This window comes from Peromyscus eremicus, chromosome 3, assembly GCF_949786415.1.
Source record: "Peromyscus eremicus chromosome 3, PerEre_H2_v1, whole genome shotgun sequence".
Lineage (NCBI taxonomy): Eukaryota > Metazoa > Chordata > Mammalia > Rodentia > Cricetidae > Peromyscus > Peromyscus eremicus.
The window spans coordinates 59,355,965-59,383,718 of record NC_081418.1 but is presented as its reverse complement, the minus strand read 5'-3'; the positions used below and the strand labels follow the sequence as shown (position 1 = coordinate 59,383,718).

The window sequence follows — 27,754 nt, the reverse complement described above, 5'->3', positions numbered from 1 at the left end:
AGGCAGATCTCTGAGTTCCAGGACAGCCAGAGCTACACAGAGAAACCCTGTCTCAAAAAGCAAGAAAAGAACATCCGAATTTCAATGGGGCTGGAGAGATGGCTCAGTGGTCAGAGCACTGGCTGCTCTTCCAGAGGACCTGGGTTCAATTCCCAGCACCCACATGGTAGCTCACACCCATCAGTGACTAGTTCCAGGGAATCTGACACCCTCTGCAGGCACCAGGTGCACATGTGAGTGTACATGTTGCACAGACACACACTTAGGCAAAACACTCATACAAAGATAAAAACAATAGAGAGTTGTCCTTAAAGAAAAGCAACAACAACAACAAAACAAAACACCACAAAGAACTAAATCTGTCAGTGGCTCACCCAGGTATCTTCTGAGTACCATTGAAATGACTAAGGTAATGCCACCCTGTCCTAACTTTATTTTGTTTGTGTCTGTCTGGTCATTTCTCAGCCCTCTGTCCCCAACAGTCATGTCTGCCTTGGCAACACATTTGAGATTCCCATGGCCTTAACCATGGGCCAGTTATGTTAACCAAAATGATTAAAGGAAACTGAAATAACTAAAGGAGATGCAAGTAAAAATTGTCAGCTGGACATGGTCGTGCATGCCTTTAGTACCAGCACAAGGGAGGCAGAGGCAGGGAGATGTGAGTTCAAGTCCAGCCTGATCTACAAAGCAAGTTCCAGGACAGCCAGGGCTACACAGAGAAGCTGTCTCAAAAACAAAAAATAAAACAAAAAAATTAATTGTCATGTTATGTCTGAAATAATTACTATGCTCTGCCAGGAATAAATGTTTCAAGAAGATTACTATAACCCTCATCTAACTTTGATGTAAATAATGGTTTTTGCCTTTTAAAACTTTGTACCCTGGGCTTGGACACCAAGCAACTTCAGAGACACGTGCCTATTATTGGTCTACCATTAATAACGTAAAACTTTGGTTTTCTTTTTTGAGACAGGGTTTCTCTGTGCAGGCTTGGCTGTCCTAGAATCACTCTGTAGACCAGTCTGGCCTCAAACTCACAGAGATCCTTCTGCCTCTGCCTCCTGAGTATTGGGATTAAAGACATGCGCCACCACCATCCAAGACAAAAACTTAAAACTTTTAACATGGTTGTCAATAATGATCTCAAGTGGGTCATTTCACCATTGCTACATGCCATGTCCCCACCTTTTTTTCTGGTCTTAGGGTTGGACTACAGGACCTTATTAAGCATGCTAGGTAAATGCTCTACCACTGAATTCCACATGCACACAGCTACACATATTGTCTTTAAAAATATTATTTTTCATATGTGTATGGGTGTTGTCTGTTTGTATATATGTGCAGGCAAGTATCTGATGCACATGGAGGTCAGTTTCCTCTAGAACTGGAGTTATAGTTTGTTTGTTTGTTGTTTTTTCGAGACAGGGTTTCTCTGTGTAGTTTTGGTGCCTGTCCTGGATCTCGCTCTGTAGACCAGGCTGGCCTCGAACTCACAGAGATCCGCCTGGCTCTGCCTCCCGAGTACTGGGATTAAAGGCGTGTGCCACCACCGCCTGGCAGAGTTATAGTTTTGAGTTCCCATCTGGGCACTGAGAAATGAACCTAGGTCCTTCAAAAGAGCAGTCATGCCACTGTGCTTAACTGTTAAGCCACCTTTCTAGCCCACATGTCATCTTTTCTTTTCTTTTCTTTTCTTTTCTTTTTTTTACATTCATTCCCACTTATCAGGCCAACCTGGACTTTTCCCCAAAATGAAATTGCCTATTACTCGACTTTCTACACATCTCTGCTTCTTCCTATATTTCTCTTACTTTCCAAAGGACCGAGTGCAAACTAGTCAACACTGGGAACTCTCAAACTACTGGACGATGTGATTTCTATCTGTGTGGCTTTAGGAATGGCTTGTAAACTTTATGGTCTTAATCTGAAAAGTAATACTAGCATCTCTGGCCCGGTGGTGGTGGTGTACACGTTTAATCCCAGCGTTCAGGAGGCAGAGGCAGGCAATCTTTGTCAGTTTGAGGCCAGCCTGGTCTACAAGGTGAGTTCTGGGACAGCCCGGGCTACACAGAGAAACCCTGTGTGGAAAAACTAGGACTGGCCTGTGTGGGGCTGCAGAGAAGGCTCAGGAGTTATCAGCACTTACTGGGCTTGTTGAGCATGCTGCTCTTGCAGCCCTGGCAGAGGACCCTGGTTCAGTTCCCAGAACCCTAAAAACTGTCTAAATTCCAGTACCTGCCTATAACTCCAGTACTAGGTGATCCAATGTCCTCTTCTGGCCTCCAGAGGCACCAGAAATGCACATGGTGCACTTATATATATTCAGGCACACATCCATACAAATATAATTTTTTTTAATAATTAGGGACTTGCTCTGCAAACATGAGAACCTCAATTTGACTCCGCAGCATTCATGTCAAAAGCCAGGCAGGGCTGCCAATGCTTGTAACCCTAGCATAGGGGAGCAGAGACAAATAAATCCTGTACGTGTACATACTCACATGCATGCATCACACATGTGTACACACATGTGTTTGCAGACTCCCAAGCAAAAACTGCTCTATAAAATCCACGATTCAAGATGTTTGTGGCTATTGGAGTAAAGACAAATCTACAAAGATTAGCTGTCACAGATCTACTTGCACACCCTCTATGCAGAAACACTTTTTTTTAAGAGGTTGGGGCATGAGAGAGGGTCTCTGTAGGTGGCCAAAGGTAGTTTCAGACTCCTAATCTTCCCACCTCAACCTCCTAGTGCTGGGATTACAGTGACATGCCGCCCCACTCAGCCAATTTCTCAACTTAGGTTTGGGTGAAGCCAGTGCACTAATACTAGGCGTGGTGAATACAGTGACATATATTTTACATAGTTGTCATACTCATTTAATAAAATATCCATTGTCTTCCTTACATCTGACTTAGAAGAATTATACTTGTTCAGAGATTTAATAACCCACCAGAGAGTATGTAGCTGATGAGCCTGTGTGAGACCTTAGGATGTGTGCTCTGCTCCAAAGTCTATGCCAGCTTTACAATCCCGTAGGGACAAGGTGCAGGAGCAAAGGAGGAGAGGCCCGGAAAAGGGGGCAGCCAGGGTCAGGCACTCTCCCTAGCAAGTGAGGCAGGCAACCTACGCCTTCTCGGATACAGAGTCAATTTAGAAAACCAAGCTGCTTTCTGACGTCCACTATGACAGAAGGCGAGGTCCGGGTAGTAGCCACGCTCCCTAAGAGCCTTCATCACCGCATCACCAACGCGGGCGCTCTGACGTGCTGCAGGCTGACGTTAGTGTCGGGAGTGACAGATGCCCCGGCAGCTAGCGGCGGAGCGGGAGGTTTTTGTTTCTGACCAAACCTCTGTGGACAAGCACACCCCCAGGGCCGCCCCCGTAGGCCATCAACGATCTGCGGGTACCGGGAACAGCTGGTCCAGCCCGGGGCATGGGTCCCCAGGCTGGAGGACCTGGAGGGCGGGAACTAAATAGGACGGACTACAATTCCCACAATGCTCACGGGCCGCGGCAGCGGGGAAGGAGAGGGACCTCAGGTGTCTGCGACCTCGGTGCCTCCGGCCCGGAAGTGCCCGAGGGGCCGAGATGGAGCTAGTGGAGCTGGGCGGTGAGTCGCCGCGCGTGGCCGCGCCCACCCGGTCGCCCCAGGCCAAAGCTGGGCCTTGCATGCCCCGCCCCGAGATCTCTGGTGCCCTCCTGCAGCTCGGGGGGCGGGCAGATGGGAGGAGTGATGGACCATTGGGGGTGGGGAGAGCTAAGTCTAGGTTCTCCCGGAAGGATCAAGGGTCTGGAGGCCACTGGGTTTGGCGAGGCCGCCCCTGGAGGCGCTGAGTAGGGCTGCTGCGGGGTGGGGTTTGGGTAGACCCAAGAAGGGGCCGAGCTGGGTTGACAACTGAGTTCCCTAGGCTCCAGATTGGCCAAGGGCGGAGTTTGACGTTTGGCGTTGTCTGAGAAGCTTTGGGAAGCTGTCTGTGTTGTGGGTGGGGTTTGGGTAGATGGTAAAGGGGAGGGTAAGGGGCTATAGAGACCCTCCTGTGTTCTATCGAGTAGAGAAACTTAAGCGACAGGGCATCAGATGAGCTATGCTGGGAATAGGTGAAGGAGAGAACTTTGGGATGAAGTGGACAAAAGTATAGGTAAGCTTTTGGGTAAAGTTTGATGGAGGTTAAATTTAGGAGACAGTTGCTTAGAAGAGCAAGGCCCTTACTTGGATCCAGGGTTTGGGGGGATTGGGGAGCTGAATAAAGTCCTAGAACTCAGACAGCAAAGTTAGGACTTGGAATCTAGTGATGCAAAGGGACATAACAAGAAGGCAAATTTGGGACTCCGGGATGCTGGACCGACTAGGGTAGGTAAGAAGACAGACTGACTGGGACAGTGGGAGGGTTGTAGTGCAGTGGATTCAAGAGCTTGTTGAAGTTGGGATGACTCCTGGTCAGAAAGCAGCCTCTCACCAATTCTTTGTACCTCTCTAGCTCGGTAGCACCTCTGGCAACTCAGGTGCCATGGCCTTGATTGAAGGGGTAGGTGATGAGGTGACTGTCCTTTTCTCGGTGCTTGCCTGCCTTCTGGTGCTGGCCCTTGCCTGGGTCTCAACACATACCACTGAGAATACAGACCCCCTGCCACAGCCATCAGGGACCACAACACCAGCACAGCCCAGTGAAGCCATGGCAGCCACAGACAGCATCAGAGAGGAGGCCCCGGGGGCTGAGAGCCTCAGCCTGAGACACAGAGGTCCATCTGCACAGCCAGAGCCTGACACAGGGGTCACAGCCACAACACCACCTCCGGACTCCCTTCAGGAACCCCTAGTGCTACGGTTGAAGTTTCTCAATGACTCTGAGCAGGTGGCCAGGGCCTGGCCTCAGGACACCATTGGCTCCTTGAAAAGGTAAGCTGGGAGGAGGGTACGAACAAAATGTTAAAAAATGGGGTGGGTGACAACAGAAGGGCCACTAGAAGTAGCTGAAGCTCCCCCTTACTTCCTGTGTGAGAAAACTGTCTCCTCTAAACACTTACACCCTATACCTGTTAACCTGTTCCAACCTGCCCCCCAGAGGCCAGGGTCTGGGTGGTCTGTAGAGGGCAGGGGTGAAAGCTGGGATCGGTCCTCTGAGCAAAGGACCAGGACTTCCTGAGGCCTGCTCTCTTACCCAGGTCCCTCTCTCCTCAGAACCCAGTTTCCGGGCCGGGAACAGCAGGTTCGACTCATCTACCAAGGCCAACTGCTAGGAGACGACACCCAGACACTGGGCAGCCTCCACCTCCCCCCCAACTGCGTTCTCCACTGCCACGTGTCCACGAGAGTCGGTCCCCCACGTCCCCCCTGCCCACCAGGGTCAGAGCCCGGCCCCTCCGGGCTGGAAATCGGCAGCCTTCTGTTGCCTCTGCTGCTTCTGCTGCTGCTCCTGCTCTGGTACTGCCAGATCCAGTACCGGCCCTTCTTTCCCCTGACAGCCACCCTGGGCCTGGCCGGTTTCACCCTGCTCCTCAGTCTCCTGGCCTTTGCCATGTATCGCCCGTAGTGCCTCCACGGGCTTTTGGCAGTGTGGCCAGCCCCTCCGGACCTCACTCCCCAAGGCGCAAAGGGAGCTGCTGTCTGCCCAGGCCCACCTCACCCGCTGCCTGCCTTTTCCCACTACCCTGGAGCCCAGCCTTGCGCCGCAGAGGACTCCAGGGGTTAGCGGAGGCTTCTCCCTGTGATCTTCATCGCTCTGGGCCATCTCCTGGGGCTGCTGGCCCTCAGCCTTCGCAGACAGTAGGTTCTTCTGGAGCAGGCACTTGCTGTCGCTGCCTTGGCCCGGTGCAAAGCCGGGCCACCCCACTGGGCCCATCTTAGTGTGCTGCTGCCAGGGGACCTAGGTATGTCTAGTTCCAAAGAGCTGCCGTGGTTGAGTTGGGGGGGGGGGGTCGATGGACGGGGAGACTGGTGAAGGGGAGCTGTTTTCTGGAATTTGTGCAGATTAAAGAAACTGTGACGTTTTCACTCCCAGTGTGTCTGTGTGGAGCTTGAGGGTGGGGAGAACGGGACCTGCCCCAGGTCCCGTGTGCCTAAGCTACCCAACGCTGGACAGCGGACCGTCGCTCTCCGCATCACTCCGTCCGGCTTCAGGATAGGTTCCGTGGCACCGCCCCCACCGCGCGCGCGCGCGCGCGCACTTCCCGGAAGCGGGGGGGGCGGGACCTGCGGCTCCCCGGCTCGCAGCGCCTGCCGGGAGCCACGTCTCCGCTGCCCGGCGCTGGGCTGCGATTGGCGTCTAGGGGCGATCCGGGGGCTGCTGGGAAGATGGCGGACTCGGTGGCCCGCTGATGAGGAGGCCACGGGGGGAGCCCGACTCCCGGGCCCCGAGACCAACTGAGAGAGTGACCTACGCGGGGCCCGGGGAGTCATGTAGGGTGGCGTCTGAGGGGCGGGCCGCGGGAGGGTGGCGGGAGCTGGTGTTAGCGACAGTGGCCACGGGCTGCTGGCCTCCCCGGGCCGGGGCAGGGTGTGGGGGCCTCTCCCGCGGACAGCACCGACTCCGCGCCTTGGCAGACGGCGCCCTGGGGCCCCGCGCGCGCCCTGCGAGCTTGCGCTGTGTCCTCATTTCACTGGTGAGGAGACTTAGGCAGAGAGGCGAAGACATTTGTCCAAGGTCACGCAGCTGGTAAGTGGGAGCGCCCAGCATGGGACCCTGCACCGGCCGGCTGCAGAGCTTGCGTTCCGCCCACCCCGCCGCCGCCTCCTGCGAGAGGGGGAGGTGGTCGGCAGGGCGCGAAGCCGGGACCACCGGGGCTCCAGGCTGGGTGCGACCACTAACCCCTGTGAATGACCTCGGGCTTTAACCTCTTCGTCGCTCTGGGCCTTGTTTCTCCACCTGTGAAATGAGGTAATGCCGGCCCTGCTATTACTCATCAGCGTGCATGGAGCATCGAAGGAGATATGTATGTGAAATGTGAATAGAGCTGCACCGAGCACACTTAAAGAAGTAGGATTTATTTTGTAAGGAATGGGGGAAAGGGGGCAGGGTGGGGAGGAGTACCAGAGCAGTCACACTCGGGTATTTTCCCTTCAGGCCCCTTTGGATAGGGAGTGAGGTAAGGACTAGATAGCACATTTCCCCTTGGAGGAAACCTCACCCGGTTTTCTGGGCCACCCCTCAGGGTCTCCATCACCCACCTCCATGCTTCGAATCCTGCTCTCTGCCCAGACTTCCCCTGCTCGGCTGTCTGGTCTGCTGCTCATCCCTCCAGTACAGCCCTGTTATTTGGGGTCCAGCAAGTCGGGGGACCGGCCTTTTGGAGGAGGCCCTGTGCAAGGCCTTCAACGGCTTCTGGAACAGGCACGGAGCCCTGGGGAGCTGCTGCGATGGCTGAGTCAGAACCCCACCAAGGTGCGAGCTCATCACTACCCCGTGGCACTTCGTCGTCTGGGACAGCTCTTGGTGTCTCAGCCTAGGCCCCCTCCTGTGGAGCAGGCCACACTGCGGGACTTGAGTCAGCTCATCATCCGAAACTGCCCCACCTTTGACGTTTACACCATCCATGTGTGTCTACACCTTGCAGTCTTACTTGGTGAGGAGGGTGTTGGAAGGTGTGGGTGTTTAGGGAAGAGTGGAGGAAGAGAACAGTGGAGGACTCAAGCTATCGATAACTCAGATTCCCACCTAGCAATGGCACTAACCCAAGCACACTCGCTGATTCCTCTCTTGTATCCATGGTGGATGTCCAAGTCAAACACCATTATTTTACCTCTGCCAGACACTAGGCTCCTTCAAATACAGTGTTCTAGGAAGCCACAGCAGTTTGTTATACTTGGCACAAGATGATTTGTATAAGGCTTTTCCCACACACTGTTGATACATCATGTTCACATGATACCATATCTCTCCACTGAAATAAGTATCCCTTCCCACTCAAGAAATGAAGAGGAAGTTGGCAAGATAGCACACCCCAGCTTTCTTACCGGGATGGTCTTTGTCCCTCTCCCACCCAGGCTTTCCATCAGATGGACCACTCCTGTGTGCCCTGGAGCGGGAGCGAAGGTCCCGCCTCCCTCCAAAACCACCCTCCCCACATCAGCCTGCCGTCCATGGTGGGCAAAGGTTGGAAACCGCCCTGAGCTGCCCCCATTTCCTGCGGTACCCTCGTCAGCATCTGATCAGAAGCCTGGCAGGTGCCGAGGGTTAAAAGCAAAAGGGAGGCAAGGGATGAGCTGGAGCCACTGGGGTAAAGCACCTGGGCTGGAGTGCAATCTAGCCCACAGGACTCTTCCTTGAAGGCACAGTATGACATGCTGTTCTTCACAGAGGCAAGGCCAGAAGAATTGACTCCCCATGTAATGGTGCTTCTGGCTCAGCACCTGGCCCGCCACCGGTTGAGGGAACCCCAGCTTCTGGAAGCCATTGCTCACTTCCTGGTGGTTGAGGAAGCCCAGCTCAATAGCAAGGTGGGCTGGCCTCCCACCTTCTCATGTTCCTCTGAGTCATCCTCAGCGACTTGGTCAGGCCCAGCCCCCTATCTAGCTTGTTTGGCTTCTGTAGCAAGCATTCCAGTTAGGCTGTGTTCTGTGCCCCAGGACATCTGTCTGCTCACTGACTGTCCAGCTCCCATAATCAGTACAGTAGTATGTCTGGAGCCCTGAACCTTTCCAAAGCTCCTGCACAACAGCCCAGCTCCATCGGATCCACTCCTACAGATCTACAGGCTATACTCCCAAGGTTACATCCCTTCTGTGATGTTGAGCCATGTAGTCCAGACACTGCTTATGTTGCAGAACTTGGGAGTGTGTGCTGGTCTAGAGGGCATTCTGCCTCAAAAAGTTACTGACAGAACCAGGCCTCCCTGAGGTTGTGTCTACTGAACATGCCAGAGAGCTTGGCAAGGTGGCATGTGCCTTTAATCCTGGCAGAGGCAGGTGGCTGGCTGGGTTGGAGGCCAGCCTGGTCTGCATAGGAAGTTCCTGAGAGACAGAGAAAGACCCTGAAAGATACCAAAGCATGGATGATGCTGCCTTTTTCTGCAGGTGGTACAGAAGCTGGTCCTGCCCTTTGGGAGGTTGAACTACCTGCCCCTGGAGCAGCAGTTCATGCCCTGTCTCGAGAGGATCCTGGCCCGGGAAGCAGGGGTGGCGCCGCTGGCCACAGTCAACATCCTGATGTCACTGTGTCAGCTGCAGCACTTTCCCTCCAGAGCCTTGCAGTTCGTCTTCTCCCCCAGCTTCATCAACCACATCAGTGGTACGCAGACAGGAGGGCTGGTGGGGCCGAGGGCTGCAGGGCAGGAGCGTGCCCAGGTGGCAGCGGCCCAGTGTCCCCCAGTCCCTGCTTCCCCACAGGCACCCCTCCTTCTCTGATTGTGCGACGCTACCTCTCTCTACTCGACACGGCCGTGGAGCTTGAACTCCCAGGGTACCAAGGCCCCCGCCTTCCCCAAAGACAGCGAGTGCCCATCTTCCCACAGCCCCTCATCACTGACCGTGCCCGCTGCAAATACAGGTGGGCCAGGGGAGGGGCAACCACAGGAGCACAGAGTGGGGAGCCAGAGCACATGTCTCCCTCACAGAAAAAGAGCCTTGAGGCCGCAAAGGGACTTAGGATGGCAGTGCTCAGCAGGTACAGGGGCCTTCCCTCTACCAATGCCCTTTCTCCTCAGTCACAAGGACATAGTAGCTGAGGGGCTGCGCCAGCTTCTGGGGGAAGAAAAATACCGCCAGGACCTGACCGTACCTCCAGGCTACTGCACAGGTGAGGTGTGGATGGGTGTGGGTGGTCCACAGTCTAAAGCTGGAGCAAGGCTAAGGCCTGTCTGCCCTGTAGACTTCCTGCTCTGTGTTGGTAGTTCTGGTGCTGTGCTACCTGTGAGGACACAAGACCCCTTCCTGCCCTACCCACCACGGTCCTGCCAACAGGACCAGGCTGACTCTAACCCCACAACCCAAGGCTCTACCCAAAGGTAAGGAAAATGAAACAGTTGGGGAGTCTTGGCTACTGGGCCGACAGCAACCTAAGCCAAGTCCACTCCTCTTCAGGGTGGTGTTGATGCTGCGAGAACGCTGGCATTTCTGCCGTGACGGCAGGGTGCTGCTGGGCTCCCGGGCCCTGAGGGAGCGGCACCTGGGCCTGATGGGCTACCAACTCCTGCCGGTGAGAAGTCCTGTCCCGTCCCACCCATGTGTGTGTATAGCCAACCCACCATAACCTCGTCTTCTCTCTGCAGCTGCCATTTGAAGAACTGGAGTCTCAGAGAGGCCTGCCTCAGCTCAAGAGCTACCTGAGGCAGAAACTTCAGGCCTTAGGCCTCCGCTGGGGACCTGAGGGTGGGTGAGGGAGTACACACACAGGGCTCAGGATGGACCCCCTATGGGTGGAGGCGGTGCAGCTTGCACTTGGGCTCCCTGTTGGTTTTTACATTAAAATCCCTTTCCTTCCCCATGGTGAGTCTCATTTCTGGGACAAGGACCAGGGCCGGGCCCCACATCTTTCCATCCATGACCCCCACCAACAAAGACACGACCAGGCCTAGGCTGGGGTTGAAGCACTTTACTGCAGGGGGGGAGAAGGGGCTTTAAATTATTCACTTAAATAAAAATGAGAAGGGGCAGGAGGAGGGGAGCCCCAGCCCCCAACCCGTCCCCGACCCATAGTCCCTCCGCTCTGCCTCTGGATAGCAGCTACACAGGCATGGGCATCTCGTTGTACTCATCCACGCCTTCACGCTCATCAAACACTGGCTCTGCCTCATTAGCATCCAGCTGTGAGAGGAATGGAAGAAGGGTTGGCCTTTACAGAGTCACGGAATAGAGGAGTGGAGGGAGAGAGAGGAGAGGGGCAGGGGTGCTTACACATTTCATTTCTCGCTCGGTGAAGATGCGGGTAAGTACCACCATGCGCAGTGGCACTGTGAGGATGAGGATGAAGGGGAAGGCCAGGGAGGCGGCTGTGGACATGACTGCCCAGAGCAGGGCCAGGCACAGCAACTGCAAAGCAGTGAACAGGTGCATCCGCATGGTCCGAACCTGGGGGCAGAGGTGGGGTGAGCCTAGACATATCCCGGCCAGCCGGAAGGACAAGGACACTCCTTCTTCTCCCCGAGAGATGAACTGCCACAGGGATTTCTAGAGCTCCTCTGTACAGGGAGGAGGCAAATGGTCTGGCCAAGGCGGGGTCCTGCACCCCTTCAGTGCAGGAACTCACCTTCTTGACGTAGGTAACATCTGGGTGGTGTTTGGGTGGCATGAGTAGCAGGTGCAGCCGCTCGTAGAATTGGATCCCATTAAGGGAAGTAACTCCCATGTATAAGAAAATGCCAAAGAGTACAGCCAGAGGGATCTGTCGCAGGAGGTCGCCAATGACCATGGAGAGGCCTGGGAAAGGAGAAGCAACAGTTGGTCCCCTCCGGTGAACCAACTGGGGACCGACAGAGAAGGTGAGGTTCAGAGTAAGGGCAGCATACCCACAAGCAGGGCCACCAGCAGCCCTGTCACCCGCTGTTCCTTGACCTCCTGAATCTTGGGTTTGTCCCCAGGTGCCACAGCCTTGCTCATGACAGTGAGTGCGTTAGCATGAGTGACAGAGCGGACAGTGGCAGCGGCCAACCAAGGAAGGCCAAAGAGGGCACAGATGCCACCCATGGCCACAATGAGCAGCAGGTCCAGGTGGAAACCAGAGCCTTTCTGCAGCATCCGCTCCTTCTTGGAGATGATCAGCCTGGGAGAGGAGAGGCACTGTGAACCCCAGGGCACCCCAGCATGGGAGAGCATATCATTCCACCATGTCCCAACAGGTTCTGGTGGTCTGTCCATCCCACTGGGACTGGGCCTCCATCCAAGAACTGAACTGTGTCCTTAGCCTGTATCATGCAGGATTCCTCCTGGCAAGCCCTGCTAGGCTACCTTGCAATGCCTGTGCCCTGTCCTACCCCAGCTAACATCAGTGACATTTCTGTTGCCTGCAAATAAGCTGGGTAGCCTGGCATTCAGGGTCCCCTCGAGGTCCTTGCCCCATGGTGATAGGTCCTATACTGGCCCCCTGAGCCTGGCTGAGGACTCTGGTCCCTTAGCTAGGATGGCTCACGTGGTGATCTGTGTCTCCATGAAGATGAGGATGAACACCAGGACAGCCGGCAGCAGGCTGGCCACCATCATCCACACAGGGAAGGGGCTCTTTTCTCCAAGGGGGTTGATGACCCAGCCCCGCTTGTCTGGGGCTGTCACGGAGAATCCACTGGGCACACTCAGCTTCTGCAAGGCAGAGGCAGTGTGCTGTTACACAGAGGGTACTCAGTGGAACACCAGAACCCAAGGTGGTGGAAACAGCCCAGGGCCAGCAGCACCTTTCTGCCACTGGTGCCATGCCTTACCTGGGTATAGGTGTCCTCAATACTGTAATCCACAAGCACCATGATGAGGATCGCGATGGGCACCCCAAAGTCCCCAATTACCCGCCGGATCTAAGAGGGCAAGCACCATGCTCAGAGGCCTCCTATCCCATGCAACTCCCTCACACTTCCAAGTTAACCCCTTCCTGTCCTCGGCTCCTCCAGTCTGCAAGCCTACATACCCGGCCAGGGAAGAACCGGCTGTTCTTGAATTTGCGTAGGAAGAAGGCGATGAAGAAGGTGCCCGCCATCAGCACCAGCGACAGCAAGGCTGTGTTGGGCTGGCCCCGGAGCCGCTCCTGCCCAGACTGCATGGCTGTGCTGCTGTTGTCCGGCACCAGCATGGTTGCTGCCCACGTCACATTGTCACTGCTGCTGTCTGCCTCTGAGTCGTTGGCGCCTGAGCAGCCATGGAGGGGGTGCTCCTGGAAGATCTGGGGAGAAGCCACAAAAGACCACAGGCTGAACTGGGGCCAGGCTGGATGTGGGTGAGGTAGAGGAGTTTGGCAAAGGCCAGCCAGCCTGTCTTCCAGAAGCTTGCCTTACCAGGTTAAGAAAATGAGTGCTCACTTCAGTAGCACAGACACTAAAACTAGAGAAGGTCAGAATGGCCCTGTGTAAGCACAATAGGCAACACCGCAATGTTCCATATATTTAAAAACTTAACCCAGCCGGGCGGTGGTGGCCCACGCCTTTAATCCCAGCACTCGGGAGGCAGAGGCAGGCGGATCTGAGTTCGAGGCCAGCCTGGTCTACAAAGCAAGTTCCAGGAGAGGCGCAAAGCTACACAGAGAAACCCTGTCTCGAAAAACCAAAAAATAAAATAAAATAAAATAAAAATTAAAAAAAAAAACAAACACCAAAACCTTAACCCAGTTTATTTGAGCACCAAATCGTTCATTCAGTGTCTCAACAAAAAGGTTCCAGTCACAGCTCACATGTGCAGGGTCTGACCACAGGCATACAAAGTGTGGGATGTTTATGTGGAGACTTTCACTTAACTTAGTTCATTGGTTTTTGCACCAATATTACTTTTTTCTTTAACTTTACTACATTTATTTAGTGTATGTATGTACGTATATATGTATGCATGTATGCATTTATGCATGTATGTATGTATGTATGTATGTATGTGGGCATGCAGTGCCACTCACAGCACCCATGTGGAGGTCAGTATGACTTTCGGGAGTCAGTTTCTTCTACCATTAGGTGGGTCCCAAGGATCAAATTCAAGTCATCAGGCTTGGTGGCAGGTAACTTCGCCCACTGGGTCACCTTGGTGGCCCTCCACCAATACTTATTTTTGCCTTTTTGAGACAGGGTATCATTATGTTGCCCCGGCTAGCCTGGAACTCACAGAGATCCACCAGCCTCTGCCTCCTGAGTGCTGGGATCAAATATGTGTGCCACTGTACCCAGCTCCAATATTTCCTAATATACCTCAGTGTGAGTTTTGTCAATTAACTTTTTGTTTGTTTGTTTGTTTTTTGAAACAAGGTTTCTCTGTGTAACAGTCCTGGTTGTCCTAGAACTCACTCTGTAGACCAGGCTGGCCTCGAACTCAGATCCGCCTGCCTCTGCCTGCCGAGTGCTGGGATTAAAGGCGTGTGCCACCACCGCCTGGCCTTGTCAGTTAACTTTATGAGTCCCCAAAAATCCAAATTACATTTCTTTAAACTCCTTTTACTATTATGGCATTTAGACTCTAGTTTTTAAATATTGTAGGTTTTTTTGGAGCTGAGTACCAATAACAGGGTCTTGTACATGCTGGGCAAGCACTTCAACCCTGAGTCAGAACCCTAGCCTCTATTACGGCATTCTGAGAAAATGATCAGGGACCCACTTCTTCACTGGCCAAAGGTTACACAGCCATGTCCAGAGCGGCTTTGTAAATGTCAGTATCTATGGGTGGCAATGTTCCCTTCATGTAAGTGCCTGTTCAGGGTTTCAGGTTTTTAAAAATGCCAAATATTTTCACAGTCACTTGCATGTAGAAATCTAGAAAATATTCAGAGACTTTGAAAACCAACTATTCAGCTCACGTTGAGCAAGCATGACATATGAGAAAGAATTTGAGACTAAAAATGAAATAAAAGAAAAAGACTTGGTTGAGACTAGAGAGTCTGGTTAAGTATAAGGCTACATGGAGTGGAGGGGGGCAGGAAGGTCACCGGGAGTGGGAGAGAGCCAGAGCCAAAGCTGGGCTCCAGGGCTGAGGGAAGAGGAACCATGAGCATGGAGGATCAAGGATGGTAACTCCTGAGACCTGTGTGTTGGGTGTCCAGACTGACTGTGTCACCCCGGGCCTGCTTTCCACATTCGTGGATTCTAATGCAAGCGCATGTTATCCTTGCTATTGGAAATATGTGAGTTTCTGAAAGACTGATCTGATGCTGTGTGCTGATGACAGGGAGGCCATGGAGAGGATGGGGGTGAAACGGGCAAGCACACAGACCACAGCACTGTATCTCAGCTCTGCTACACTCCGGTGGCCTTCCTCCTGCTTACCCAGCTCTTCTAACCCTCTCTTGATTCCATGTTACTTTGTGTTCATGAATAGACAGACTCCCAGGGGGTTCCAGAATTAGCCTGGCTTGTCGTCCAGAAGAAAGAACCAAGATACAAGACAGAAAAACACAATCAAATGAAGAAAGCAAGGAAGGAAGGAAGCCGGCACTAGGGCTCAACGGGTAAAGGGACGCGACGCAAAGCCCGGCGTTCTGAGCTCCATCAAAAGGTGAAAGAAGTGAGCCAACTCCCTCGTGTTGTCCTCTGACCCTGTACGTGACACAACTGCATGTGTGTGCGCACACACAGAATACAACTGAGTCAAACATCTTTCTAAAGAAAGATGGGATGCCCCAGGCTCCTCTGTACCCGCACATGCCCACCTTGATCAGCTTGTAGAAGGTCTCATAGATGAAGATGAGGGAGATGAGGAAGGCAAAGATCTCCTGGGTGAATCGGGAGACAAAGCGGACCAGGAAGCTCCCCTCCAGAGCCACCATGAGCAGGGCCAGGAACACCAGCCAGAAGCCAATCCACACTCGGCCCACCAAGTACTCCAACTGGTTGCTGCTGCAGAACTGAACGGGAGAGGTGGGGAGCCCTTAGGGGTGACAGGAGCCATGTCCAGGAAGGGCAGTGAAGCGGGACAGAAAGAGCTCTTACCGAGAAGAAGGCCTCCTCAAAGACCAGCAGAGGCCCAGAGAAGCCGATCACCAGCAGTGGCTGAGCCCCCAGCAGGCAGAAGATCACACCCTGGAGTGCTGTGGACATGATCAGCTCTGACACTCCGATCAGGTCCTGGGTCTTCTCTCCTGCAGGGGGAAAGGCGCAAGCTCAGTACCTGGTGGCCAGGCCCTGTGCACACCTCCCCCCACCCCTCGCTAAACCCGCTTCTTACCGAGAAGCCCCCCAAAAGTGATGGCAGGAGACAGGGCAGCAAAGTAAATGAAGATAACAGCGGCCAGGCACTGGGGGTCAAGTGCATCGCGGAAGTCACTCAGGTAGTGGGGGTATCGGCGCCGCACGTCACGGATCAGCCCCCCAAAGGGCCGGCCCGTCCTCCGAAGGGGATCATCTTCAGCTGCACCTGCCGCCTCTACCATCTGCAGGAGCGCTGCAACCCAGGCCTCCATCAGGGCGCCTGGCACCCTCCCTCCCATCCACCCCATCAGGCCCTCCTCCGAGAACACAGACCATATCGGCTACAGGAGCAACACAGTTGGCCTCCTCTGTCAGGTTCCTAGGTGCCCTCTACTGCCCTCGGGCTCCCTCCTTAAGGTAGCATCACCTGGCCCAGGCCTACATGGGCGTACCCTTATCTTGGGAAGACTTGGGCTCTAGCCCAGCCCCAGGGGGCAGCAGGCGGCCCTGCTCCTCTCGCTTCTTTAGCATCTGGCGTTGGAAATGGGCGACAGAACGCAGCAGCTCCTCGCCCTGCACTTCTGAAGGTGGTAGCACCACACTGCAGTCCAGGAAGGCATTGATAGCCGTCAGCAAGTCGTCCCGTTCATCTGCCAGGTAGGCTGCCTCGTGGAATTGCTGCCCGAGCACAGAGGAATCAGGGAGTACACTAGGAGGGGGCCAGAGGCTGGGCCCTGGGGCTGCCCAAGGTTAGTGGCTGAGGCAGGCATGCATAGGGTCAGATGGAGAAGAAGCTGACCTTGTCAGACATGAGGGTGGAGATGGAGCGGCCAATCTCATGGTAGTCCATGTTGGCACTGCTGGGGCCCAGCAGCAGGAAGAGGAAACGCACAGGCACAGGCACCTCCAGGACTGCATCCAGCTCCACAGCCTCCCGCAGACGCACGAAGGCCATGGTGGGACGAGAAAGGAACTCCACACATCCTAGGGATGTGGAGACACCATGGGCAAGAGCAGGTGGCAGGACCCCTCTAGCCTCTAAGTCCTGGATGGCCCTAGAGCCCAGTCTCTAATGGCCCTAGAGCCCAGCTCTCCCCCACATACCCACAAGGACCACGGTAGCCTCAGCATTCTCAGGGATCTTCTCCAGCAGCTTCAGCTCATGCTTGGACTTGGAGCGAGTGATCCCTGCAGGTGGGGCTGGGGGTGGGAGCTCACGCTAGGGGTTGGGATGGGAGGAACAGAACAGAACTCAGTCCAGGCAGCACCTCCCACATGCCCCAGCTGCATTTCCACACTGGGCTTGCTCATATCCTACTGCCAGCCCCTAGGCAGGATCCATTCCCCTTCACCTCTCTATCCACCTCCAGTCGGGTCTCAGGAACACCACCAATGAGAGGCTCAGTGACGTGAGGATCACTCTCGGTCCCCTGGGCATGGTGATGCCCCAGCAGAGAGCCTAGAGAACCCGCTGAGATGTTTCGGGGGAAGGAGAACTCTTTCTCGTCACTTGGGTGGCTGGTGGGACAGAGGACAGTGAGGGTCAGGACAGGCAATAGTGGGGCTGGAGCCAGGGAGGCAGGAGGTGAGTGGGTCCTCCTGCTCTGTGGCCATACCTGTGTTTCAGCAGGAGGGCTCGAAGCACATTGGCTCTATCCTCTGCCTTGATCTGGTCCGAGATGACCATCTGCTCTACCACCTGGTGAGCCACCCCAGGCAGGGTCTGCTGATCGAGGTCCAAAAGCACAGCTCCTGCAGGAAGGTGGCAGGGAGAGCTTGTCACCCCAGAACTAGTAACGACAGTGGGGAGCAGATGGGAGGGAGAGTGGAGTGGGGACAGGCTGGCACGGCCAGGTGGTGTAGGGCAGGGGTCTGGGCTTGAGTACCAGCTCTGTTCCTAGGCCTCTATCACTTCGCCTTTCTCACCTATTTGTCCCCTTCCTTCCCCCATCCCAGGAATACTGTGTGAGGCTGACAGAAACCACCAAGATTTAGTTATCTGACGCCCTATCCAAGGAGCTCCCAGCTTAGGTTACCCAGGGTACCTGCTCTAGCTATGTCTTCTTTGCTGTTAGAAACCCAGTGTTGCCTCCCCATGATGCTCCTGGGGTCCTAGATCTCCCTCATGTTCCAGCTGGTCTGTGGCCCTGCCCACATGGCAACCCTGGGGTCAACTGAAAGTCCCCAGACTCCCCCCTTCACTTGTGCGAGCCCAGTGGGTGCTTGCCGGGAACTCAAAAACATATAGAAATCAAACTCCTTTCAAAAGCTACCAGGCCACTTATCTGGCAAGGTCAACTTTCCAGAACAAAGAACTATGGAATAAACAGACTCAAATGATCCTGAGCAGCCAAAACAGCCTAAGAGATAAAGCTCTCCCTCTGGCGTTTTACCCAAAGCCCAGAAACCTCACTTGCGGCCTATTTGCTCTTTGTTTGGAAACAATTCCAAAAGCAGAGTTCTCTGTCCTCAGCTGCTTAGAAACAGCCTTTCAAAGAACAACTGGGTGTGATTGCCCAACAGGAAGGAGGAAGCAAGTCCACTGGAGTCCTGGGCCTGTGGTTACTTAGTGAAGTTTAGACAGTCCTACAGGTTAGGTAATATTCCCAGATCCTCTAAGAAGTTAAGAAGGAAGCTGGGTGTGGTGACACATGCCAGTAATTCCAGCACTCAGGAGGTAGAGGCAGAAGGATAAGGAGTTCAAGGCCAGTATCAGCTACATAGTGAGTTCAAGGCTAGCCTGGATTACTTCAGACATCTAAAACAAAACATGCTGACAAGGCATGTCAGGAATTTCAGCCATTTTTCATCAAAATGCTTTCAAGTCATTTTTAGCTTCAGTTATGGAGGTAGAAGCAAAGGGTTCTTGTAGCAGGGAAATGGAGATGTACCATGGGCCAGTGTTCTGCGGAGCTCCAGGAGGCTTCGGAAGGACAGTGAGGCCACGTGAGGCTTCCCCCAGCGTTCAGTCTCCTCCTCCACATCCTCCTCAAATTTTATCCAGCGGGCTGTCTCCCGCCACTGAGGCTCCTGGTTTTTGTCCAACAGCAACTCATTCAGCTCTACAAACACCTTGGGGTGAGATGAGGAAAATGCTGCAGGGAACAGAGCCAGAGGATGCTGGGATCCACCTCGGGAGACGTGGCACCAGAAGGGTAAATGACCATGGGTCACGGTGGATGGTGCACAGGCATGTGTGACTTACTAACCAGACATGGGTTCCCCTCATCTGTAAAATGTCTACGATGTCCACCTCTGTGGCAGTTAGAGGACTGAGTCAAGTCTGTGAACAGGATTCCTAGAGCCAAGTGGAGTCACCATGCTAGGAAGCCATGGGCTTCTGGAGCCCGACACAGGACTGACAAAACTAATGAGTGGTGGATTATTTCTGTAATCCCAGCCCTCAGGACGCTGAGGCAGAACGGCCTTGAGTCTGAAGCCAGCCTGGGAATTCCAAGCCAGTCTAGACTACAAAATGAGACTCCATCTCTGGAAAATGACAGGGCATGGTCACCTCTATAGGACACTGCCAGGGCAGTAGCAGGAAGAGACTTGCTGAGGGTGGGAACCATCTCTAGCTGGACAGTGGCCATCTGGATGCTGAGGGTGGAATGCGTCCCTGGACCGGACGCTTGGCACAGGTGTGATTTACTACAGTGCTATTATACCTCAATAAACACATTTTAAAAAACCATACTGTGTCAAAGTTCAGAGCCCTGCAGTCTAAGGTGGGTAGTGTCCCTAAATAACTAGTAACCTTGGTCAAGGAACAGACCTGGTTTATGGCTGATACCACTGAGCTACCACCTTCACCAGCCGTCGGGAGGGTCAACTGAGCAGGGAGGTTGGGCTTTGAAAATGAACTACTACATGCCGGTAGCCTGAAGGTTCTTCTGTATTTTCTCCTGCCTGCCAGCAGATGGCCATGATACACACCTCACTGAAGGCTCACCTCCTGAAGCCCAGTACCACACCTGAGACCCTAAAGACCCAGTGGGCAGCCTTCCCTATTACGCAGGCAGCTCTGGGGCCCCATGCGCTGTGGGTCTGCCTTGTGGAAGGGGAGGTGACAGAAGACATGAAGTAGACAGATGTACCTCATGGGGCTTATGGGGGGCCCGCGGTCGCGCCCGAGGCGTGGGGCCAGGTTCTCGACCTTCCCGGGCAGCTTGTGTAGACCCTTTGGCATTCTTCCTCACCAAGTGTCGCCGTACCCCAGGAACATCCTCAAACCGGTGACCTGGGGGCACGTAGAGGGCCAGGATCAGTCTCCTCCTTTTCTTACCCTTTGTCCCACCAACAGTGAGACTGATTATAGGCCCCAGCAGCACTCACTTTTCATGAGGTCAAGGTCAGCTGTGGCCAGTGTCTGAGCTTCACTCTCATCAGTAGGGACTCTGGGCAGGAGTGCCTGCTCCACCCCAGTCATACTGCCAATTCGTCTTCTCTCCTGAAGGTTGTAACTTCGATGTCCAGGCTGGGCTTTGGTCAGGGAACGCCCTGCAGCACCTCCATCGTCACCTCCAGCTGTGCCACTGGCCACCGCTACCGTCTCCTCCACCAGGGTTCTGCAGAAAGAATAGCCATGAGCCCCCAAAGCCAGCCTCCTTTCCTAGGCAGAAAACCACATGTACTTCGGCCCTCCTTGCTCCCACTCTTGCAAGGTGGGCATGTAGGAAGACTGAGGATTCTGAAAGCCAACAGGCAGCATCTAAATCCCAGTTCTAGCCTTTCATGGCTGTGTACCGCCAGCATTCACCTCAAGGGTCATCTGGATATAAACCTCCCTCACAGCATGGGCAAAGGCCAGCATTCCTCGGTGTTTAAGAAGGTGAGGTTTTGGGAAAATAACATTCAGAACCTAGCATTTATCAATATTAATAATTCCCTTGCCCTTCCAACCTGGAAATGGGCTTTGAAACTCGCCAGATACCTGTTTGCGAAGGACTGAGCCTTGCCCTTCGGAGACACCAGCTCCTGCCCTTACTCCTGTTCTCTGCCAATGCCAGCATCCATGCAGCCCATGATTCTGCTATGCCGGTCTTGCTTGCTTCTCCTTTCCTTCCTCAGTGCCAAGAGTTTCTGGAGGCTCCCACCTGCTCCCCTGCCAGTCTGGCACCCAGCGAGCCTATGCGCTCACTCTCTAAAGGGGCACTATGCCCTTTATTTCCCACAGCACGTTACGCTGCCTGGTACCCAGAAAACAACAGGTCTGTGATAATCGTAACCTTGAGATTTTGTTCAAAGTCATTTCCTCCTGGAAGCCTTCTCTGGCTAGTGCCCCCAACTCCTGTGAACCACCTGTACTGACTCTGCCTGAGCCAGATCACTGGACACAGGGATTTTCTGCTACCACTTCACGGGGCAACATTTGCTTTCCAATTGGGTGTACTTGGCAGCTGCCAGAAACAAAGAAGGAGCCCCAGTAAGTACTGCATCCTTGGTCCAGTGCTCAAGCCAGTGCTGGGGCCAGCTCCGATTGGTAAAGCACCCTGTATCCTCAGCAAGGCCAGTGAGTCCCATCCTGTCATCTGTCACCTCCCCAAGGAGCTGGTAAGAGGCAGGCCTGGGACCTGAACCCTAGCCTGGTTAGTTCAGGACTCCTGCTTTCTTTTCTACCTCCTCCTCGCTCTAGAAAGGGGAGTGCCTACTTAGGACACTGCTTAGTACAGTGTACTTACCCTGTCTGTGCCCCTTTGGTGGCCCGGGGAGGTATCTCCTGGTAGGGCATCTGTGTAGGGGGAGATGGGCTGGTTCTCTCTGCCTTCCGTTCTGTACCTTCATCCTCTTGGAGAAAGAACTGCAACAGATACCCACATGGAAAGGTAAGGCCAGGCCAGGACCCTGCAGACAGCTCCCAAGAGCCAAGGCACCACTTACCTGCACTGAAGAAGGTGTAGAGGCAGGGGATGGCTGCTGTAGGGGAACCCTGAACCCTTCAGCTTCACTGGCTTCATCCTCATCTTCCTCCCCTTCCTCGATTGTAGGGGTCTCCCCAGTGGGAGAGGCTCCAGGGCGCCTCCGAGGTTTCCGTCCTGGGCCCTGGGGAGTCTTGCGGCGGCGGGCATCAGGAGGCAGGTGGGTGGACAGTGGATGGTGGATATGGTGGGAGGACTGGCGGTGGTCTGCAGGGAGGAGGGACTTGGCAGCAGGCAGGCAGGCACAGCACCCCTCTCTCCTATCCTGGCCTCTCCCACGAAGACCCAGTCCATTCTCTGTTGGACAGTCTGACCTGAGCCCTCAGTCTCCCTTCCCCAGCTGGCCTCTCACATTCAAAGTCTTCCTCCCCATAGCTTCGGCCCGGCTCCTCTCCTCCTCGGGATCCAGCTTCCTGGAGGATCTCCTCGAACCGCTCCACACCTAGGGTTCGCAGTTCGTCTTCCTCTTGCTCAGGGAACGCAGGTGTTCCGGGGCCCAGGCTTTCTGGCTCTGGCTGTGAGAAGGAAGAGTGGGGAGGACACACAGGGCTCACTGGGAATTGTACGTGAAGGCCCTAAGCTGCCCAGGGCTGGAGATCCAGTGACTGCAGCAACCTCTCATCTCCAACACACAAACTGACTCCCTGTGTGCAGCAACTAACCCTTCCAACGCTGGGACCTAATCCACATCCCAGCAACTATGATCTCCAACGCCAGGGACCCAGCTCCCCAGCAGCTTACCCCCCCCCCAAAGGGCCCAATCAATCTAGGGCAGGCCCACACTAGAAGACTCCACAAAATTCCTGGTCTGGCCCTTCTGCAACCAGGCAGAATGTGAACTTCCCTGTTACTGTGGCAGAAAAAAATTCCTTTGGCTAGAGGACAATTGCTGAGCCTTAAAATAAGTAACTTCTGAAGGCATCTAAGCTAACTGCCTCGAAGTAGTTCTGAGTCAAACCTCTCCCTGCCTGGACAGGAATGGATACTCCTGCTTGGCCAGAAAGCCCCCATCCCCTCCATAGCAGCACACATGCCCACCTAGGCAGCACTATCCTCCCCTCACAGCCTGTCAGTCAGCCCCGCCCCTCACCCCACCCCCACTCCCCCCCACCTGAGTCATCCTGCGGGAGTGCAGCAGCCGACAGCAGGCAGGGCCAGTGCAGGCCAGAACTGCAGGAAAGCTCAGCCTGGCTGAAGGACCAGCAGCCTGGCTCCCCGCAAGCCCAGCAGCATTGGTCCAGCCCCCCTCCCCAGCCCCCACCCCCTACCCCCCAGCAGGTCTCAGCTCCAGGCGCCACCACCAAATATTTGCTCAAGAGCTTCGGGACCTGAAGGGCGTCAGGACCTCCAAAGGCCAGGGTATGCCACCCTTTCCATGGCAGTGCCAGCTGCTACAGCAAGGAAGAGCCAGGGAGGAGGGTCAGTCTTGGGGAGACATGCAGGGGTAGAGGTGGGGGACACAGAAAAAAAACATCCAGGGCAGGCAGGGACAGGGGACTGGAGAAGGGGGTCCTGCGCACCCCATCTCTCTGCAGCTCCAGCAGACTAGCCCCATTTCCACCAGAAGCAGCTGGGCAGGAGGAAGCTGGTATGAGTGAGGAAGCAGCTAGGGAGCAAGCAAGGCATCAGCTCCTGAGGAGCTTGTGGGGAGGGGGAATGGGCCATCTCCTCCAACCTGAGGCCGTAGGAGGAAGTCCATGGCGGCAGGGGTGAACCTAGAAGAAGGGGGAGGGCACCGCCAGTGTCCCTTCCCAGTCACGTGCCCCGATGGGTTAAAGTGACCAATATAATGCGGCTGATTGTGCCACCGGAGTTAATCATTAGACTTCTTAGGAAAATCAGAAGAGGGCCATGTGGGGTAGTGGCCACCTTGGGGAGGGAGGGGAGGGCGGGCCTGGATGGCACGTGGGCCAGGGGCGGGGCCAGTCACTGCCGGCAAGCTCTGACTAGAACTTTGGTGTGTAGGCCTTCTTGGGGGGGCCCTATGCAGTTGAGATCCAGTCGGAGAGAGTAACAGGGCTTAAGATCCAGGGCCCTCAAACTCCTGTCCAACTGCAGCTAAACTAGCCTCAACTCCTCAAACAAATGGAGGCCGCCTGCCCCTCCCCTTTCCCGTTTCAGCATCTTCATATACTAGCAAAGTCTGGGTACGATGGCAGTGCCTCTCAATCCAACGCAGCAGCTTCCTTTTCGTAGTTTCTGCACCCCACCCACGCCCCACTGGAGCCTGGGCCGGCTCACCTGCAGGGCCGAGCTTACCGTGTGCAAAGAATCTGCGCCCGAGGCGGGGCGCCTGGGGGCGCTGCTCATGGCCAAATCTTAGCCCTTTTCGCTGTCGCTTCGGCTTTCAGGGCAACAAGGCGGAGGCATAACCTGAGTGGGGAAAAGGGCTGGTCACCATGGGTGGAGAGCAGGCTAGCCCCCAGCCCAGCTCAAGAGAGGAGAGGAGCCTCAGCTGTCTGCCGCTCCAGTGTCTCCGACATACAAGACCCTCCTAGACTATGAAGACCCTCACAGCGGCCCTTCGAGGTGGCAAGAAGAGAGAGGAGGGAGAGGATAGAAGAGAAGACTAAAGAGGGGGGTTGTAGAGAAGGGGCTGGCACACAGGCAGCCTGGAGAACGGAGGCCGAGGGGGAAGAGCCACAAAAACGAGGCAGGAAGGAGTCAAGGCCCAGCCCTGGAAAGAAAGCAGAACAGATGAGGGAGGGAATGATAAAGAACAGAAGGATCAGGCGTGAAGGGCCAGACAGGAACAAGAACCAGGGGCCCCTGGAGGTGAGCCTGAGACCAGAAAGGGGTGTGGTAGGGAGTGAGACACCCCGCAGAGCAAGAGGGGTGTGGAGGCCGGGGTGGCTGGCTTCCCAAACAGAAAAAAAGAGGACCAGAAAGAACTTTGGAGAGAACCCAAAAGGGAAAGCAGGGTGCCTGCGAGTAAGGAGGGGGTGCTCCCAGAAGGCAGGCAGACCAGCACCACCAGCCCTAGACACAGGACAGAAGCAGGCTCCCCAGTGCAGAGAAGGAACCCTGCTCCACTCACGCAGTAGGAGGAACGAAGGAACTGGACAGTGGGGCTTATAATGGGGGAGGGGCACGTGACATCGTCAAGGGGGTGGGCACAGAAATGCTAGGGGCAGTCTCTATCCCTCCCCTCCCTAGCCCTGGGCCAGGAAAATCTGAGTGGCAGGACGGCCCTCCTGACAGTGACTATAGGGTGTGAGCTCGGTGATGGGGGTGGAGGGAACCCAGCCAGTGCTAACCGGGGTACCCGTTCCTAGTGAGGGCACCACCCAAGGCTCTCCAAAGGGTAGCGATACTAAGCTGCTGAAGGCTGCTGGGGAGTTGGGGTTGTCTGACTTAAGGCTACCTTGGCAGTGAGACAGATTAGTATAGGGTCAAGAAATAGAGGTCTGGGGGGGATCAGCCCAGGGTGGGGAGTCTGGGCTACACATTCCTGGCAAGAACTCCAACTCAGCTGACTGCTCTTTCTACCTCCCCCCTCAGCCGGCCTTCAGCCAGGGCCCGCCAGTGTGGGGGAGAGGTGCCAGGGAGGGGACCTGGTCTGGGAGGGGTATAGGGAATCTGTCCTCAGCACCTGCAGGTGCTCACTCCCACCTCCAGGCTTTGCCCTCAAGTGTGCTCCTCCAACCAAGCCCTCCTCCCTTTACCCATGTGCCCCCACCCCTCCCCCGCTGTCCTAGAATACAAAGCAGCCTCTGTCCAGAGCATCGGTGCCGATAATCCTAGTGGGGGCACATTCCCCGGACCAGCCCCGACGGGCCCGAAGGATTATCATCTCTCCCCCAGCCCAAGGGATTAGCACTTCGGACCCCCACTTGGGCATTAACCATTCCCCAAGTGAATTCGTACATTCCACAGCTCTTGGCTGTGGGGCTGGTGGGGGCGGAGAGAGTTTGATAAAGTGGACCCAGATTTGAGGCAGCACTGCCTCCACACCCCGCAAGGAGCTCCCTACCCAGAGAAGGCAGCCCCCTAAAATTCAAACTTCAGGCTCTTCTTTCCCATCCTCACCCAGTTGCTCCCCCTTTTGTCTGACCTCTTGTCCTAACCTGACCCGCCATCCCCTTTCAGGGCTCCGCCTTCCAATCCCGAGATCCAGGGGGCTGAGGTCCCGGGCAACCCCCAAACTGGCAGGTTTCGGGGGCAGAGGGTCGTCTGGAACCCGCCCTGGAGTGGGAGAGCAAGCTGAAGGTAGCAGCTCCCCGAGACTACCCCCTCCTGGTGGCAGGGGGCGCGGCACCCTGGCTTTAGGTAACTCTTAAGAGGCGGACCCCGGAATCTCGCTTCGGAGCGGTACTCCCACTCACCTCCCCATCCTTCTCCCTAAGACCTCGCTCCCTGCGCCCCAGTCCCCGCCCTTTCCTCCACTTCCACTCCCTCGGCGCTCGAGTCTCCAGTCTCCCCCCCCCACTCCTTCGCGGCCCTCCCCCTCCCCCACCTATCTGCTTACCCGCTAGCTCTGGATTTCGTGTCCCGGGGGTCTCCGGGTCTCCCCTGATCCTCCGGAACCCTCGCGCGCTCCCGACGACTTCCCGGTGCCCACCCCGGGGCGCGTCCCCGCCGCTCCCAACTTCTCCCAACTCAACTTTCCCCCGCGCCGCGGGCAGGCCAGCCTCCAGCGTGCGCGCCCCCCGCAGAGCGCCGTGCGCGGCCCCGGCGCGGCTAGCTGAGAGGCGGAGAGCGGGCGCTGAGACTCCGTGGCGGGAGCGCGCTCCCAGGCACAGCCCGACATCGCCGGCGCGGTACCCTGGCTGTTCCCCCCCACGCCCGCAAAGGCTCCGGGGACGCCCTCTTTTGGCTCTAGTGAGCCACCTCTGGGAGGAAAGGAGTCAGCTTCACGTTGGGGATCGAGGGAGAGGAGTATGGCCAGGAAATGGAGGCTCGGAGAGTTGAACTACAGATTCTCTGGCGTTAAGGCTCTTGCAGGGCTCCCGCCCAAACAACCCCACTGCCTCCAAGAAAGCCCTGGTGTCTGCCCGAGAGAACGGACGGCGCGCGAATGTGAGGGGTAATGACGCTAGAGCTGGTGACCGTGACCCTGAACTGATGGAAAGCAGGACAACTTGTTGAGTTTCACCAGAACTACCTCCGCGCTGGATGGAACCCTGTTCGTAGCTGACACCTCTATTTTAAAGACCTTTGCATGCCATCCTGTTTTCTCAACTAAATCATCAATTATTTCAGATAAAGAATGCACTTTATGCATCTTCAGTCTGCACCGTGGGCGAATCACAATATTGTTTATGCAAAAGCACTCAGCTATAAGTTAATTAACAAATGGTTAGCGCTACTCTGGTTCCGGCGCTGAGGAATGCTGTTTGGGGCCGTTTTCGCCCGGTTCACAGCCCTCAAGAATGCAGTCATGAGACAATTAGAGAGCAGTGCAAGAAAATCTATAATCAACTCCTTTACGGGGTGAGGTAAAGGCTGCTTGCTGCAAGTGTAGCATCTGTCTGTGGTCTCGTCTGTTGAGGGGAGTAACTGACCTGCCAGTCCTTGTGGGCCACACCCTGGCTGACTCCAGTGGGCCTGCTCTGATGACTGGGATCTGGGGGATACCCAGGCTCCAGTCAGCTGGCCTCGGCATGTCAAAGTGGAGCCGCTGGAGTCCGGTGGCTTTCGAGACGATAAAACGGGCCCAGCAGAAAGAGGGGTCTCTGGCGTGTGTCCCTCCACTCAAATCCAGCCTCTAATGGGGCACACCTGTCTCGCTGCCCAGCCCTGTGGTCAGCTGGTCCCCGTGAGGTCATCAGCAGTAAGACATCGCTCAGAATCATTCCCCAATCAGTCCTAGGGTCACCAGGTGGCCTAGGGAGAGGTGGAAACTAGTGCTGAAGCTGTCAGGAGGTTGCTAGCGACTCAATACACCCAACCAGGTCAGAGCCGGGCCAGCAGCGCCCAAGATCTAGGCCGTCAAACGCAAACTTCAAGCAAAGAGTACCCCACCCCCACCCTCACTGTATTCTGGAACGCGCGGTCTCGGAGCGGCCCTTTTCTGGAAGGCTGTGAGCACAGAAAAGGAATAATAACAAGAGCGGGGCACACTGGGAGCCTCCGCGCCTTGGCGGAGACGCCC

At 55.3% G+C, this 27,754-nt stretch overlaps 3 protein-coding genes across 8 annotated transcripts; 2 read left to right on the top strand and 1 right to left on the bottom strand.

The window, feature by feature from the left end:
* Nucleotides 1-3,514: 3,514 nt before the first annotated feature.
* On the top strand, nucleotides 3,515-5,914 carry Tmub1 (transmembrane and ubiquitin like domain containing 1). 4 transcript variants are annotated; one of them, XM_059256638.1, is made up of 3 exons: nucleotides 3,515-3,620; nucleotides 4,489-4,907; nucleotides 5,190-5,914. In XM_059256638.1, exons 2-3 carry the CDS (start codon nucleotides 4,519-4,521, stop codon nucleotides 5,539-5,541), a joined length of 741 nt encoding a protein of 246 aa, XP_059112621.1. In that variant the 5' UTR covers nucleotides 3,515-3,620; nucleotides 4,489-4,518; the 3' UTR covers nucleotides 5,542-5,914. The 4 variants fall into 4 exon arrangements, with proteins under 4 accessions (XP_059112621.1, XP_059112620.1, XP_059112618.1 ...); XM_059256637.1 differs by lacking the exon at nucleotides 3,515-3,620 and adding an exon at nucleotides 3,764-4,149; XM_059256635.1 differs by lacking the exon at nucleotides 3,515-3,620 and adding an exon at nucleotides 3,764-4,361.
* A 303-nt stretch (nucleotides 5,915-6,217) lies between these two features.
* Fastk (Fas activated serine/threonine kinase) lies at nucleotides 6,218-10,428 on the top strand. The gene is made up of 10 exons (XM_059257719.1): nucleotides 6,218-6,407; nucleotides 7,160-7,570; nucleotides 7,992-8,171; nucleotides 8,305-8,444; nucleotides 9,021-9,234; nucleotides 9,333-9,492; nucleotides 9,650-9,741; nucleotides 9,814-9,949; nucleotides 10,026-10,140; nucleotides 10,214-10,428. The coding sequence occupies exons 1-10, from the start codon at nucleotides 6,326-6,328 to the stop codon at nucleotides 10,319-10,321; spliced, it is 1,638 nt and encodes a 545-aa protein (XP_059113702.1). The 5' UTR covers nucleotides 6,218-6,325; the 3' UTR covers nucleotides 10,322-10,428.
* Nucleotides 10,429-10,521: 93 nt separating this feature from the next.
* Nucleotides 10,522-27,672, bottom strand: Slc4a2 (solute carrier family 4 member 2). Of its 3 annotated transcripts, none has more exons than XM_059257717.1 (23): nucleotides 27,165-27,672; nucleotides 23,920-24,033; nucleotides 22,013-22,175; nucleotides 21,623-21,867; nucleotides 21,424-21,542; nucleotides 20,078-20,310; nucleotides 19,840-19,982; nucleotides 18,634-18,814; nucleotides 17,359-17,494; nucleotides 17,095-17,260; nucleotides 16,847-16,961; nucleotides 16,542-16,726; nucleotides 16,195-16,420; nucleotides 15,780-15,995; nucleotides 15,545-15,693; nucleotides 15,265-15,459; nucleotides 12,556-12,807; nucleotides 12,356-12,445; nucleotides 12,070-12,236; nucleotides 11,450-11,703; nucleotides 11,191-11,360; nucleotides 10,839-11,012; nucleotides 10,522-10,748 (listed from the first exon to the last, which is right to left on the bottom strand). In XM_059257717.1, exons 2-23 carry the CDS (start codon nucleotides 23,968-23,970, stop codon nucleotides 10,668-10,670), a joined length of 3,711 nt encoding a protein of 1,236 aa, XP_059113700.1. In that variant the 5' UTR covers nucleotides 23,971-24,033; nucleotides 27,165-27,672; the 3' UTR covers nucleotides 10,522-10,667. The 3 variants fall into 3 exon arrangements, with proteins under 3 accessions (XP_059113700.1, XP_059113699.1, XP_059113701.1); XM_059257716.1 differs by lacking the exon at nucleotides 27,165-27,672 and adding an exon at nucleotides 26,129-26,307; XM_059257718.1 differs by lacking the exon at nucleotides 27,165-27,672 and adding an exon at nucleotides 26,129-26,307 and having other exon boundaries at nucleotides 17,107-17,260.
* Between the last annotated feature and the right edge of the window lie 82 nt (nucleotides 27,673-27,754).